Source organism: Heterodontus francisci, chromosome 16 (assembly GCF_036365525.1).
Source record: "Heterodontus francisci isolate sHetFra1 chromosome 16, sHetFra1.hap1, whole genome shotgun sequence".
Lineage (NCBI taxonomy): Eukaryota > Metazoa > Chordata > Chondrichthyes > Heterodontiformes > Heterodontidae > Heterodontus > Heterodontus francisci.
In genome coordinates this window covers 36,918,713-36,935,015 of record NC_090386.1, presented here as the reverse complement: position 1 = coordinate 36,935,015, position 16,303 = coordinate 36,918,713, and the positions used below count along the sequence as shown (strand labels likewise).

Sequence of the window (16,303 nt, the reverse complement as noted above, 5' to 3'; positions counted from 1 at the left end):
CAACCTGCCATCTGATCTTGTGTGGAGGAAAATTCCTTCTTCTGAAGACTTGAACGCATGTGAGAGCAGCAGGGAGAAGAAGATCCCAAACAGTGTAGGTGCGAGAACACAGCCCTGTTTCACACCACTCAGGATAGGAAAGGGGTCTGATGAGGCACCGCTATGCTGAATTGTGCCTTTCATATTGTCATGGAATGAGGTGATGATACTTAGTAGCTTTGGTGGACATCCGATCTGTGCTAGTAGTCTGAAGAGACCACATCTGCTGATGAGGTCAAAGGCTTTGGTGAGATCTATGAAAGCAATGTAGAGGGGCATCTGTTGTTTGTGGCATTTCTCCTGTAGCTGGCGAAGGGAGAACAGCATGTCAATGGTGGATCTCCCTGCTTGAAAGCCACACTGCTTTCAGCCAGCTTCTTGAGTCTGTTTAAAACGACTCGAGCAAAGACTTTCCCCACTATGCTGAGCAGGGAGATTCCAATGTAGTTGTTGCAGTCTCTGTGGTCACCCTTGTTCTTATAGAGGGTAATGATATTGGCATTGCGAATGTCCTGTGGTACTGCTCCTTCATCCCAGCACAGGCAAAGCAGTTCATGGAGTGCTGAAAGTATGGCAGGCTTGGCACACTTGATTATGTCAGGGGTAATTCCGTCCTTTCTAGGGGCTTTTCCACTGGCTAGAGAATCAATGGCATCACTGAGTTCCGATTTTGTTGGCTGTTCGTCCAGCTCATCCATGACTGGCAGAGACTGGGCTGCATTGAGGCCAGTATCAGTGACAACATTTTCCCTGGAGTTCTAGGTAGTGCTCCACCCAGCGGTCCATTTGCTTGTGTTGGTCAGTGATTGTATCCCCTGATTTAGACTTGAGGGGGGCGATCTTCTTGATGGTTGGCCCAAAAGCTCTCTTAATGCCATCATACATTCTTCTGATGTTTCCGGTGTCAGAGGCCAGCTGAAAACGACTGCATAGGTGTTGCCAGTAGTCATTTGCACAGCGCCTGGCTGTTCTTTGTGCAGCGCTTCTGGCTACTTTAAGTGCTACGGATGTTAACTCGCTGGGGGCTTTCTTGTAGTTGAACAGTGCAATGCACTTAGCGGCTATGACAGGTTCCAGCTCTGCAAAGTGAGATTGAAACCAGTCTGTATTTTGCTTCTTATGTTTGTCAAAGGCAGTCATTGCTGACTCATAGATGGCGTCTCTGATGTGGGCCCACTTGGTCTCTGCATCCCCTGTAGGAGTGTTTTGAAGGACTTTTTCAAGTGAATTTAGAAACTTAGGTAACAGCTGTGGATAAGAAATTCTGTTAGTGTTGATGCACAGGCGGCCCTTCTGCTTAAAGTGATGCAGCTTCTTTGGTTTGAGTCTAACTTTGCTGCACACCAGGGACTGGTCGGTGTCGCAGTCTGCACTGTGGAAGCTGCGTGTGATTTGGACACTTTAAAGAGGCTCGCCTTGTGACAATGAGGTCCAGCTGGTGCCAGCAACATGATCTTGGGTGCCTCCATGAAACCTGGTGACAGGGTTTAGTATGAAAGAACGAGTTGGTGATGCAGAGGTTGTGATCGGTACACAACTCCAGCAGTTTAACCATACGTGCGCAAGATCATCGGGCTGCTGCCATGATACTTTCGTTCTACAGCAGTCCACCGTCCCTGATCTCTTCGCACCTCATAGCAGCCTTACAAGCTGGCTGCTCAGAGACGAGAGATACCTAGTTAAAGCATGGCTGATGACACCCATGAGAAACCCGGTAGCGATACAATAAAAGCCATATAACAACCAGATGTGTCATTAAGCAAGCCATTGGCTGACTGGATAGATCTGGAGGTCCCCTTCAAAACACACAGCCAGGGTCTCCAGATTGGTTATGATATGCTGCACTCTGCATAACATTGCACAGCAATGAGGTTTGGACCTTAGGAGGAACAGGGTGCAGAGCACAGAACGTCTTCAGACAATTCCGAGGAGCAGGCGGAACGTGATGTCGCCAAGGCACCAGTAGTGATGCACATTGCTGCCCAGGAGGCTTGGGGTGTCTTCATCATTGGGAGGTTCGTTTAGGTTCCACCAGTCCACCGTCTGACAGCCACATGCAAAAGCCACCTTCTCCCCACCACCCCACCAACACAGAGAAACCCTGCAAATAATCAAGTATCCCTTTCATAGCCCCCCACATCCCCCACTGCTCAGTGTCAATTCTTATCTTACCATTCATCACAAGTCAAAAGGTCAATTGCCAGGCAGCAACCAAAAATGGGCAATGGGGAAAATGGTGGAAACAAATAATATTTATGTCATTCACTGTATAAAACGGAAACCAAACATTCTAACTTTGTGTAACACACCCTTGCGCATTCCCTTGTGCAATTACAAATCTTTACTCTTTCTCTTCCTGGTACATCTATCTGGTACAACCACTGTGACTTCAGCAGAGATAGAGGCAGGCTGTTCACATCCCTGTTCTGATTGTTGAGATGCTCTGGTTTTGGAATCTGTGAGGGCTCCACCAAACACTGCTCCACCTGTACCGGTGCAGGGGCAGTCTCAGCGATTGGGGCACTTGGCAGCATGTGGGGCACTGCCTGGGACTGGGGGCGGCGATGGATGAGAAGTGCAAGTGCTTTGAGCCAAGTTCCCACTTCCATTTCCCCTTTCGCCATCATCCCTCCCATGGCCCAGCCACATTTCCCTGCGAGTAATGAGCTGGAGAACACTTTGTGTAGATCAGTTGAGTCATGAACGCCAAGGATAGGGTATCATACACCTTTTTTAAAAATTCATTTGTGGGATGTGGGTGTCACTGGCTAGGCCAGCATTTAGTGCCCATCCCTAATTGCCCTTGAGAAGGTGGTGGTGATCTGCCTTCTTGAACCACTGCAGTCCTTGGGGTGTAGATGTACCTATAGTGCTGTTAGGAAGGGAGTTCCAGGATTTTGACCCAGCGATAGTGAAGGAACCGCGATATAGTTCCAAGTCAGTATGGTGTGTGGCTTGGAGGGGAACTTGTGGGTGGTGGAGTTCCCATGCATCTGCTGCCCTTGTCCTTCTTGGTCGCGGGTTTGGAAGGTGTTGTCGAAGAAGCCTTGGTGTGTTGCTGCAGTGCATCATGTAGATGGTACACACTGCTGCCACTGTGCGTCGGTGGTGAAGAGAGTGAGTGTTGAAGGTGGTGGCTGGGGTGCCAAATCAAGGAGGCTGCTTTGTCCTGGATGGTGTCGAGCTTCTTGAGAGTTGTTGGAGCTGCACCCATCCAGGCAAGTGGAGAGTATTCCATCACACTCCTGACATGTGCCTTGTAGATGGTGGACAGGCTTTGGGGAGTCAGGAGGTGAGTTACTCGCCACAGGATTTCCAGCCTCTGACCTGCTCTTGTAGCCAAAGCATTTTTGTGGCTGGTCCAGTTCAGTTTCTGGTCAATGATGACCCCCCCAGGATGTTGATAGTGGGGGATTCAGTGATGGTAATGCCATTGAACATCAAGGGGAGATGGTTAGATTCTCTCTTGTTTGAGATGGTCATTGCCTGGCACATGTGGAACGAATGTTATTTGCCACTTATCAACCCAAGCCTGGATGTTTTCCAGGTCTTGCTGCATCTGGACATGGGCTGCTTCAGTATCTGAGGAGTCATGAATGGTAATGAGCATTGTGCAATCAGCGAGCATCCCCACTTCTGACTTTATGATGGAGGAATGGTCATTGATGAAGCAGCTGAAGATGGTTGGGCCTAGGACACTTCCCTGAAGAACTCCTGCAGTGATGTCCTGGGACTGAGATGATTGACCTCCAACAACCACAACCATCTTCCTTTGTACTAGGTATGACTCCAACCTGTGGAGAATTTTCCCCCGATTTCCATTAACTCCAGTTTTGCTGGAGCTCCTTGATATCATAATCAATCAAATGCTGCCTTGATGTCAAGGGCAGTCACTCTCACCTCACCTCTGGAATTCAGCTCTTTTATCCATTTTTGGACCAAGGCTGTAATGAGGTCAGGAGCTGAGTGGCCCTGGCAGAACCCAAACTGAGCATCAGTGAGCAAGTTATTGCTCAGCAAGTGCTGCTTGATAGCACTGTCGATGACCCCTTCCATCGCTTTATTGATGATCAAGAGTAGGCTGATAGGGCAGTAATTGGCCGGGTTGGATTTGTCCTGCTTTTTGAGAACAGAACATACCAGGGAAATTTTCCACATTGCCAGGTAGATGCCAGTGTTGTAGCTGTACTGGAACAGCTTGGCTAGGGGTGCGGCAAGTTCAGGAGCACATGTTTTCATTACTATTGCTGGAATATTTACAGGGCCCATAGCCTTTGCAGTATCTAGTGCATTCAGCCATTTCTTGATATCACTTGGAGTGAATCGGATTTGCCAAACACTGGCATCTGTGATGCTGGGGACCTCAGGAGGAGGCCGAGATGGATCATCCACTCGGCAGTTCTGGCTGAAGATGGATGCAAGTGCTTCAGCCCTGTCTTTTGCATTGATGTGCTGGGCTCCCCCATCGTTGAGGATGGGGATATTTGTGGAGCCTCCTCCTCCTCCTGCTAGTTGTTTAATTGTCCACCACCATTCACTGTAATGAGTTCTTTATGTTGTCTAATGCAACATAAATGAGATGCTTGGATTCCAGTTGGTTGAAGACCTCGAAAAAGTTTATTACAGCTAAGCTATTATGTACTAAACAGAGTTAACTATTTACAGAACCACCTTCTAGGTTACAGGTGCAGAGTGACTCTGGCTTGTAGTCACATGACTGCATCCTGATACTGAGCTCATTAGCATACTAAGATCTTAAAGGGATATCATGCTTAAAGGCGATCACACTCAACATTGACAAATCGATGTGGCAGGACTGCAGAGCTCAGATCCAAACCATTGGTTTTGGGAACGCTTAACTCTCTCTATTGCATGCTGCTTCTGCTGTTTGGCACGCAGGTAGTCCTGTGTTGTAGCTTCACCAGGCTGACACCTCATTTTTGGGTGTGCCTGGTGCTACTCCTGGCATGCCTTCCTGCACTCTTCATTGAACCAGGGTTGTTTCCCCTGCTTGATGGTAATGGTAGAGTGGGTGATATGCCAGGCCATGAGTTTACAGATTGTGGTTGAAAACAATTCTCCATTTAAGATTATATTCAGTGTGCAAGCTATTAGTGAGGGCCTGAATGCACTTGTTTGATTGCTGCATTTGATGCTCCATGCAGGTGGCCACTCTTTCCGTGAATGAAGAAATCATCATTGAGGCCTGTGACGTCAAACCACTCATGCTTCATACGGACTCCTCCAATCTCTGTGCAAGCGTACATAGTGCGGTTGGAATACCAACCAGTACATTGCACATTCTTTGCTGCTGCTTCAGAAGTATTCTCTTTGTTGATGGCCCTCAAGGCTCAGCATCTGCATCCAACTGAGCAGAGCTTAGTGCTGTGCCCTCCAATGCAGATTCTCCACTGCTGCCCCTGTCTCCACCATCTGCACTTGCTCACTTGTGATGCCTGGGTCACTAGGTGAAAACCCAACCATGTTCCTTGCTGCTCCCATTGAGGCGTGAGTATCTGAGCTGGTGCATGGTCAGCATGCGTACTGTGATGGTGCATCCTCAGAGTCAGTCACCTCCTCCGAGGGATTAGCATCATCCTCCATTACCAGCTCCTGTGTGATGTTTGAAGTCCCTGTGGGAGATTAAAGACATGAATTAGAACTATCAAGGTAAGAATGTTTTAACTGATCACAATGCACATGACCATAATTTCACTCGCTGCTGATGCCAAATCAATGAGTGAGTGCTGTATGCCATCTGGCTTTCTGATACCAAATTCTGTCACCAGGTGGCTGGGAGGCCCACATCTCCAAAGGCCAGGCATGCACAGACTCTGCTGATGTCCTGCGCTTCCTCCTCTGCAGTTGTCAGTTGAGAAATGGTTGGAGGTCCACCTCTGGTTCTCTGCCTCTCTCTTGTGCTCTGTGTGTGAGACTAATGGTGTGTGTTGAAAGTATGGATGAAGCCCATTTGTTGAGGAAAAGGTATGATGTTATATAAGGTTGAGAGTGAGGGATAGTGGTCGATCAACTGATGGAGATGTGGGGAGGTGCCTAGACAGTGAGGGATGGTGTGAGGAATGATTTTCTAGAGTAGGCTTGAGAAGGCAGAGTTAGGGAGTTGACCTGATTCACATATCAAGATATAGTTGAATGTGCCACTGTGCTTACTTTTCCTGCTCTGCTAAGGTCATTAAAGTGCTTTTGACATTGAATTCAAAAGTGTGGCACTTGACCTCCTTCACAACCTTCAGCTATGTCTCCTTTGTTCGACTGGACAAGCTTCTTCCTCCCATCATTAGGGAATAGTAACTACCTGTGGGCCCTTCCAGCCCCCAGCATCACACTCAGGGAGACATCACTAAAATGAAGGGCAGTCTTTGAACCTGTGCACTCCATTCTGTCAATTAGTTCCAATCTGCCCCCCAACTCCAGAATCCATCAAATTTCATATTTGGAATGGCCCTTTACATACCGGCATCGAAATCGAAACTTGCGGGTTGTCATCACACCCACTCCAGCTAATAATTGGTTGGGAAGCCCAGAAATAACATGCTAGTGCATTGTCTGAGTTTTTAAAAAAAACACATAGATTCACAGCACTAACATCTGAGTTTCTTGTGTGCTACTGATCACCCCACACCCACTCCCAGTCTGCACCTGGTTGTCATCTGCCCCACATATAGCTTGGCTAGACTGGCATCCTTCCGTGCATCCTCCCTTTCTTCCAAAGAATAGGGAATGCACTGGCCCATTATTATCGATGGACCAAAAATATGCAATGCCTCCTGGACAACTATATATAATCAGGGAGTAAACAAAAAAGTAAGTAAAAAAAGCTTGGGTATAGCCTTAAAATGCTACGATTAATCTTACAGCAAGGCTCTTTAAATGTACTCCTGTAGATAGCATTCTTTAACAGACTTGCATGCTCATTTCATATGGACAAATGGTGATTGAGCTTGCAAGGCTGATAGAAGATTTTGTGAATTGGTGTGCAACAGCTAAATGATGTCATTGGGGCCCAATTTTAATATATTTAACTACACACTAGCAGGCACCTCTGGCTCCAGAGTTAAATGGGTGGGGATGTTGCTTCCAATGAGTTACACCTATTTTACATCCATTAAATCAGATATTACTGTTCATAAAATAAAATAATCCTAACGTATTTGCATTGCATTTGCACAATATTTATCACTGGTACTGCAAACAAGAAAATAAAGTATTCTGTTTAGAAAAAGGTCACTTTTGATCCTGTGAAGAACTGTATATTTGTATCCAGGTCCTGCTTTTCTTTCTGCATGTATCATTTGAATTTTGATGCCTGACCAAAGAGTGCATTTTTATGTTAGTGATGTCTGGCCCTGAAACTGTTTTGATCCTTTATAACCCATCACAGATGTATCCACTATCATTCTATTCGGGGCATGTATTGAAGGTGTGGTACTCAGAGACAAGTAAGTACTTTATTCACTTATCATAAAATGCACCATGAAGGAACAGAATGTATAAAGTCACATGGTATAATGTAAATTCAGCTCTTTCCTCTTCATTGGCCCTTTTCCTATTTAATTCCTTCTTAATCCCTCAGTGCACAGTAGTTAACGAGCAAGTCAAAACTCCATCACATTTGGCAGATGCATTCTCCAGTGTGTGAGCCAGCCAATTGCAGGTGGGGCAGCAGTAACTACAGTTGGCCTGAATACTCCTGGAAAGGGAAGAGGAAACATAAGATGGTGCACTTGACCCTTAATGCTAGTCTGAGACCTCATCTGAAAAGTGCATATAGAACCATATAGAACAGAAGGATTCCACTCAACCCATTGTGCCTGTTGTTACGACCTAGGCTGGAGGAGTGCACTGTTAATTCAGTCCCACTTTTCCACAGGTCATAGCATATCTATAAATTTTCCCACTTACCGAAACAGTCTATTTGTTCCCAGAATAAAGCACACCAACCAGATTTCTTTAATAAACCACAAAATTATCCATTTATTATAAAACCAAGTCTTATCCAATAATTAAGTAACTATATACGTGAATCAAAATATTAAATTCCTGCATTTTTATATCCTAGCCCTCACATATATGCACATACATCCAAAAACTGGTTAACCGGGGAAAAAAGGGATTTTTGTTTACAGCTGTTTCAAAGAAATAAAAGGAATTTAAAAAAACTTAGACTGTAATGATCTGGAAGGAAGTTCTTTGGTTTGGCGAGGTTTCCCAAAGTCGAATAATTGGCTGCCACTAGGAATTTTTCCAGGCGAGGTTGATGAACTGTCTGTTTGGGTAGGCATTCAAAGAAATTCAACTGTAGAATGCGTCACACAGGTCTTCCATCAGGTGTGTGGCAACAGGTGTCAGTTCTCGCACACATTCAATGCACAGTGGCGCAGTGGTTAGCACCGCAGCCTCACAGCTCCAGGGACCCGGGTTCGATTCCGGGTACTGCCTGTGTGGAGTTTGCAAGTTCTCCCTGTGTCTGTGTGGGTTTTCTCCGGGTGCTCCGGTTTCCTCCCACAAGCCAAAAGACTTGCAGGTTGATAGGTAAATTGGCCATTATAAATTGTCACTAGTATAGGTAGGTGGTAGGGGAATATAGGGACAGGTGGGGATGTTTGGTAGGAATATGGGATTAGTGTAGGATTAGTATAAATGGGTGGTTGATGTTCGGCACAGACTCGGTGGGCCGAAGGGCCTGTTTCAGTGCTGTATCTCTAATCTAATCTAATCTAATCTAAAAGTCCTTTTTTTAAAGATGCAAAGTTTCTGCAAGCATTCAGGATGTCTTCAAAATTACAGAAGGCAACAGTACCACTTCATACAAGCTTTTGCTTTTCCAGAGCAGGGTTCTTTAAAGATAAGTAATAGCTTTCTGTTTTTTCTTCTAAACTTCTGGCAGGTTCATCTCAACTTCCAAATGCCTGCTTTAGTCCAAATCCACTGACTTTTAAAGTTCAAAAATGAAACTACTTTTCCAAGCAAGTCTCATGCTAAGTCATAAATTCACTCTTGTCATAACAATGGGTCAAAATCCCCTGTGGTTTCCTTGAAATCACCTGGTTTCCAGTATTTGTTACTGGTCAAAACCAGGAACCTCTTGTTGACCTTGCTTTTTTTCTTAAAGTATCCATAAAGTTCAGCTATCTCCAGATGTTTCAATGTCCATGAAATTTTTTTTAGCTTTTTAAAAATATAGATTCCAAGTTTTAACAAAAAATGTGGACAGTCATAACATTGTGTTGACTCTTTGAAAGAGGTATCCAATTGGTCCCACTTCCCTGCTCTTTCCCCATCACTCTGCAGATTTTTCCTTTTCAAGTATTTATCCATTTCCCTTTTGAAAGTTACTATGTCATCCGCTTCCACCATTCTTTCAGGTAGTCCATTCCTGAATGTATGGGTTTCAGGTGAGAGCAGAATTGTGCTCAACAATGTGCCTCCCTGTAGCCATATAGAATAGTCTACAGTCACTTTTTGGGCTCGCACATGAATAGGCACTTCAGCAAGCGTTGAGGGGCTGCTCAGTCCTGTGGATCTATATGCCAGCATCATCTGGAGAGGAAGAGAAAAATTGGGAGCTGACATTTGTGCAGAGAATCCAACTGATTTTTTAAAAATTCATTCTTGGGGTGTGGGTATCACTGGCGAGGCTGGCATTTATTTCCCATCCTTAGTTTCCCTTAGGTGTGACCAGCTGGCCCGCTAGGCCATTTTAGAAGGCAATTAAGAGCCAGCCACATTGGTTTGGGACTTGAGTCACCTATATGCCAGACCAAGTAGAGATGGCACATTCCTGTTGCCTGGGCTGAATTCTATGGAGCCCTCGACACGGGATCCGTGAAGGGGGTGGGGGAGGGGGGGCTCTGAAGATGGCCCAGGATGAGGCCCACCACGGACCTCGACGCCAGCAGGGCCCGGCCCGATATTGCCTGCGGCAGCAAGGCCCCAGAGCGGTACACCACCCATCCCACTGCTCGGTAACAGGAACGCAATTTAAATACTTAAATAAATTAAAATACTTGCATTAATTACTCTCCCATCACCTCCTGAAGTCCTGCCACGATTTTCACCCCAGCAGTCAGCACTGCCGTGCCTTCAATTCCCCGTCCGGGGAAAGGAGGCGCAACACTAGTGGGGAGGGAGGGAGGAGGTAAGTTTCTCAGTGGGGTTGGGGGGGGATGGGGTCAAATTAACATTAGGTGTGTAGGGGATGATGGGAAGGGTTATAGTTTAAAGTTTGTGCAGTTTTGTCGGGGGTGGGGGGAAACAGTCAGATGGTAAAGGTAAGTGTTTTGGGGAGGAGGGCAAATAATTAATTTAATTGTTATTGGGGGGGAGAGGGGAAAAGAGATGTATTTATTTAATTTAATTTAATCTTTCTTTAAATATTTAAATTTGCTGGTAGGGCTAACAGCCCTTTAATAGTGGCGTCAGCGCTGGCGCACAGGCAGCTGACACCATTGTTAGGGACGGGCAGCCCGTCCCCTCCACAAGATTGGGGGGGAGGGTGTGGCAGCCCACTCCAGCTAATTAAATGAGGCGCGGCGCTTGGAATCGCGACGGTTCTTTGGTGTGCGGCCCGCACGGGCAGGTCGCCATTTTTTCCGCTTCAGTCCCCTGAAGGATTTTCGTGAAGCAGTTGGTTTCTTTTAATGACGATCCCTTCATGGTCAAATTGCAAGATTTATTGAATTCAATTTTCACAACTTGGCATGATTTGGAGCAAATCATTGGGATGCTGCTCAGTACCATAGCCAGTAGGCTACCATACCCATGTCTGTAACATCTGCTATGTAATGAAGAGCTGAGAACTGTTTAGTGTAATAGTAGAGGGCACGGATTTTTTTTTAATTAAGATCTCTCAAACCAGAGCACCTTGTGATCTTTTTTAAAATCTTCGGTGGAGATTTCAGAGCATTCCCATCAGTGAAATATTTGACCATATTTAGGCATTTTTTTTAATTCTTTGATTCTTTCATGGGATGTGGGCATCACTGGCAAGGCCAGCATTTGTTGCCCATCCCTAATTGCCCTGTACAACTGAGTAGCTCGCTAGGCCATTTCAGAGGTCACTTAAGAGTCAACCACATTGCTGTGGGTCTGGAGTCACATGTTAGCCAGCCCAGGTAAGAATAGCAAATTTCCTTCCCTAAAGGACATTAGTGAACCAGATAGGTTTTTACGACAATTGATGACAGTTTCATGACACAATTACTGAGACTAGTTTTCAATTCCAGATTTGTATTAATTAATTGGATTTAAGTTCCACCAGCTGCTGTGGTGGGATTTGGACCAGTGTCCCCAGGGCATTAGCCTGGACCTCTGGAATACTAGTTCAGTGACATCACCGCTACACCAACATCTCCCCACTATTTCTTTTGGAAAAAATGACTAATTTTCCAGTACATAAAATATAAAGCAAGCTGGCTGCATCTAGGCTCTGAAGTTTATCCATCTGGATCCCAAAAGCAACTTCAACTGTTTGACGTAATAATTGTTACCGCTGTCCGTTTTGGTGCCATCTTGGGATGGAATATCTTTTCAGCTTTACCAGCACAATGCTGCCACCATCTGAATCTCTGTACAGTCACTTGGTAAATTTAAGGTCATTGGAAGTTCATCCATATTCCCAATCTGTGACAGTTCACATTAATGCCCTTTGCAGCACTTATGGAAACTGTCCAATTTCATCTCCAGGGCGTTCACCAACTTCTGGGTTATGTTGAAGGGTGAAGGTTAAATATGGTCCTTTTATCACTGTACTTGCTGCCTACACTTGCAATGCTGCAGCTGGGACTCGCTCATTGTGGTTTGGATCGACTACTATACCAACTGCACTTGCCATCACAGGGTAGATGGAAAAAAGAAAAGTAATTCATCTTGTCTTAGCTCATCCACTTAAAAAGAACATACAGTTCTCATAATGCTGATTCAATTTTTTTTTGCCTCCACTACATCACCCTGAATTACAAAGAAGTTACAACACTGAAGGAGGCCATTCAGCCCACTTTGGTGTATATTTTCCACACAAGCAGTAATCCTAATCCCAAGTGACATTCAATTCCCATGTCCCCTTATTCCCTTTTTCCTTCAACCACTTATCTAACCTATTCTTTAATGTTGACATGATCTCTGATAGGGCATTCTACAGCCTCATAACCTTCTGTTTAAAAAAGGTTCTCATTATCACAGATGAACCTAATATTGTCCCCATCCAGCATTCATGCACATGTAATTCTGGCAGCAAGGAGTACTGGACAACTATTAGGAATTGGATCCCTGATTAATTAATCACTGCTTGTGAGAAGAAACTCCTCACGTTATTCCTAATTTGCAAAGCATGTGCCTCTGTGATCTATTTTAATAAGGTTTCCACATTTATCTGTTCTATAAGCCTATGATGCCTCCTCTCAGTCATTTCCTTTCAGGGCTGTAATGCTCAAGATTCACAAGGCTTTCCTTACAACTCAGTCATCTGGCACTGAGGATCAGCCTTGTGGCTCTTCTCTGCGCAGCTTCCAGAGCTTGAATGTCTTTTTGATGTCGTGATGACCAGAACTGGATAAAGTGCACACGATATGGTCTGGCAGTGTACTAGGTGAGATTTGACCAGTGCCCTACACCATTGAAGCTCAACTTTCTCTGAGACGGCTTTATGTGCTTGCGGTTGACCACCAAGCCAAGCCATGGCATTAGATGTACAGACGGCCAGGAGAGCAGTCAACCTGAAGCAGGAGGGCAGACCTGAGAGCTGATCAACTTAAGTACAGTCAACAAGTACAGTGTTTATAAGTTCATTTCTGACTGTCCGCATTTTTTGTCATTTTAAAACAAACACAGCTTGGAAGAAGAAAGAAAGGATGTTCTCAGAATTACTTACTCAAAAATACATGCCTTAGGCTCTGCTCATAAATAAAATAAACCCCTCACTTTAAAACCTAAACAATGGTGCAAACTTCCAATCTTATATGGAGTTTGTATGGAAGTCCATAAATCCAACAATAATTTGTCTCTATGTAATGGCTGGAACTTCCACTTTACCTGCACTGATTTTTTTTTATTGGAACCACGACAATTGGTATTGAGAAATGGGTCGGAGATTCACCCACCACCTGCAACTTCCCCTCCAAGTCACACACCATCCTGACTTGGAACTATATCGCCGTTCCTTCACTGTCACTGGGTCAAAATCCTGGAACTCCCTTCCTAACAGCACTGTGGGTGTACCTACACCACATGGACTGCAGCGGTTCAAGAAGGCAGCTCACCACCACCTTCTCAAGAGCAATTAGGGATGGGCAATAAATGCTGGCTTGGCCAGCGACGCCCACATCCCATGAATGAATAAAAAAAAAGATATTAAATGCATCTGCAGATGTATAGACAGGCAAATTGAAAAGATATCCAAATAATGGAAATATGTCATCAGGTATATTTTCAGTCATTTGTTCCATAGCTTACCCAGCACTCAGCAGAACTATGGGCAGTAAATATCAACTGCGTACTTTTACTTACTTTTAAAATAAAATCCATGGCAGCCATTGGCAATACAATTTTGCGACAAAGCTCGATGTCCACACTACGTGGACTCTCCGGCAGAGGCCAAAGGTTGGGTAGGGTTGAAATTGCCCTCATGTGTTATGCTGATGGCCACAAAGCTGGAAATAGGCAAGTGTCAGGGGCATTGCTTTCTGGGACGGGAGAAGGGAGCATAAGAACTGCCACACAAAGAAGCACTCCAATTCCACAAAAACTGACTATCTGGGCAAGTGACTTCAAGAAACTAGAAGTTATGCAATTCTGAATGTTTTAAATTTAGTTTCTCTCCCCCGATTAAGTGACATACTCAAGACAGGAAAGCAATAAATTAAATCTAACAAACTTACACAGGAATACAGCCTGAAACACCAGAACAAAAGGTCTATATCTTGATTACCTTTTGGAATAAAAAGCTACTATTGCTAAAAAGTGACCATAAATGATAGAATCATAGGATGATTGCAGCATGGAAGGAGGCTATTCGGCCCATCATGTCTGTGTCGGCTCTGTCCAAGAGCCCAAGACTCACGTCGTCCCACTACCCCACTTTTTCCCCATTGCCCTGCAAGTTTTTTTCTCTTCAGATAATTATCCAGCTCTCTTTTGAAGGCCTTGAGTCAATCTGCCTGCACCACACTCTCAGGCAGTGCATTCCAGATCCTAACCACTTGCTGTGTAAAAATAGTTTTTCCTCATGTCGCTATTGCTTCTTTTGCTAATCACCTTAAATCGGTGTCCTCTGGTTCTGGATCTTTCTGCCAATGGGAACAGTTTCTCCCTATCTACTCTGTCCAGAACCCTCATGATTTTAATCTTCTCTTCACCAAGAAGAACCAAGCCCCAGCTTCTCCAGCCTATCCACGTAACTGAAGTTCCTCATCCCTGGAACCATTCTTGTGAATCTTTTCTGTACCTACTCTAATGCCTTAACATCCTTCCTAAAGTGTGGTGCTCAGAACTGGACACAATGCTCCAGTTGAAGCTGAACCAGTGTTTTATACAGGTTTATCATAACTTCCTTGTTTTTGTACTCTATATCTCTATTTATAAAGCACAGAATTCTGTATTCTTTATTAACCACTTTTATCAATCTGTCCTGCAACCTTCAATGATTTGTGTACGTTTTCCCCCAGGTCCCTCTGTTCCTGTATCCCTTTAGAATTGCATTTTTTATTTTATATTACCTCTTCTTGTTCTTCCTACCAAAACAAATCACTCACTTTCCAGCATTAAATTTCATCTGCCACTAGTCCACCCATTCCACCAGTCTATGTATGTCCTCTTGAAGTTTATCAATATCTCCTCATAGTACACAATACTTCCAAGTTTTGTGTGATTCACAAATATGAAATTGTGCCCTATCGACCAAAGTCTAGGTCATTAATATATATCAAGAAAAGCAGGGATCCTAATACTGATTCCTGGAGAACCCCATTATATACCTTCCTTCAGCCCAAAAAAAAACGTTCACCACTACTCTGCTTCCGATCACTCAGCCAAGTTTGTGTCCATGCTGCTACTGTCCTTTTTTCCATGGGCTCTAACTTTGCTGACAAGCCTGTGTGATGGAGTCCGCAGTTTATGAGATCAGTGGAGGAACGTGTGCAGACTGTTGTCTGAGCAGATGACTTATTGAATTCGGTTAGGTGCACAGACTCTGGTTTCAAAGCTTATTTATTGACACAGTCCCTAACTTAAAAGTTGAACTAAAAACTGCAAGGTTCTAGGGAGACTGAACTGGTTGGAACCATATAAGACACAGAGTGATTTGACCAGAGGTGTGTGACTAGAGCTATAAAAGCTCAGATTACAAGATTGCAGAGGTCAAGCAGACTGCAGGAAGAGTGTTTTGCAGACAAGCTGATGAGACTGGAAGCTGGCTATTGGCAAATACCAGTTGCAGCAGCTGCTTTCGGTGACTTAAAGAAATACTGATGGATCCACACCATCAAGGCTATTGTGAGCAGAGCTGAGGAGATTTGAGAGGCAATAAGACTGAAACTGCAACTCTCGGGAACGATGGAGGGGGTGGCATGAAGATTGCTCCGGATGAGGCCCACTACCGACCTCGATGCCGACAGGGCCCATCCCGATCTTGGTGGTGGCGGTGAGGCCTCATGTTGGCCCCCCCCACCGCTCGGCGATGGGACCAAGATTACAATATTCAGATGGGCACTTAACATTCATTAACATGCATGCTGCTGCGATTCAGACAGCAGGTTGCGATCTTCATCCCAGCAGCCAGCATTGACGTGCCTTCAAATCCCCATCTGGAGAAACGAGGTGTGATTCCTGTTGGGAGGTCGGGGGGGGGGGGGGGGTGGAGGCAATTTTCTCAGTGTGGGAGAGGGGGAGCAGGGTCAAACTCTTTGTATTAGTTGGGAGGATGGTGGGAAGGGGCTGAGGGTTAGAGCTTATGAACTTTGTGGGGTGGGGAGGGGGGGAAGGTCATGTAGTCAAGATAAGTATTTTGGGGGGTGAGTAAGGTAATGTAAGGTCTGCCAGCCTCTGAAAGAATTTCAGTTTGGACCCTTCATCAGAACTGTAAAGTAAAAATAAAATTATGTATTTTGCATTGAACTAGAATCACAATCAGTTGCAGGTTTGATCAATTTTAGTGACAGATTTTTACCATTATTATAGCTTGTTGGGTAAACCATATTGATTCTAAATACCATAAACAATTAGAACCATGTTGAGTTGCTTTGTAAACCAG

At 44.8% G+C, this 16,303-nt stretch overlaps 1 protein-coding gene across 8 annotated transcripts in view; it reads left to right on the top strand.

Moving 5' to 3' along the window:
* Window positions 1-16,303, top strand: part of LOC137378448 (solute carrier family 12 member 5-like) — a 1,212,460-nt gene that overhangs the window by 1,093,128 nt on the left and 103,029 nt on the right. For all 8 annotated transcript variants that reach the window (XM_068048774.1, XM_068048773.1, XM_068048779.1 and 5 more), the window contains one exon: window positions 7,442-7,499. In XM_068048774.1, coding sequence (XP_067904875.1) covers window positions 7,442-7,499 — 58 coding nt within the window. The remainder of the gene's footprint in view (window positions 1-7,441; window positions 7,500-16,303) is intronic.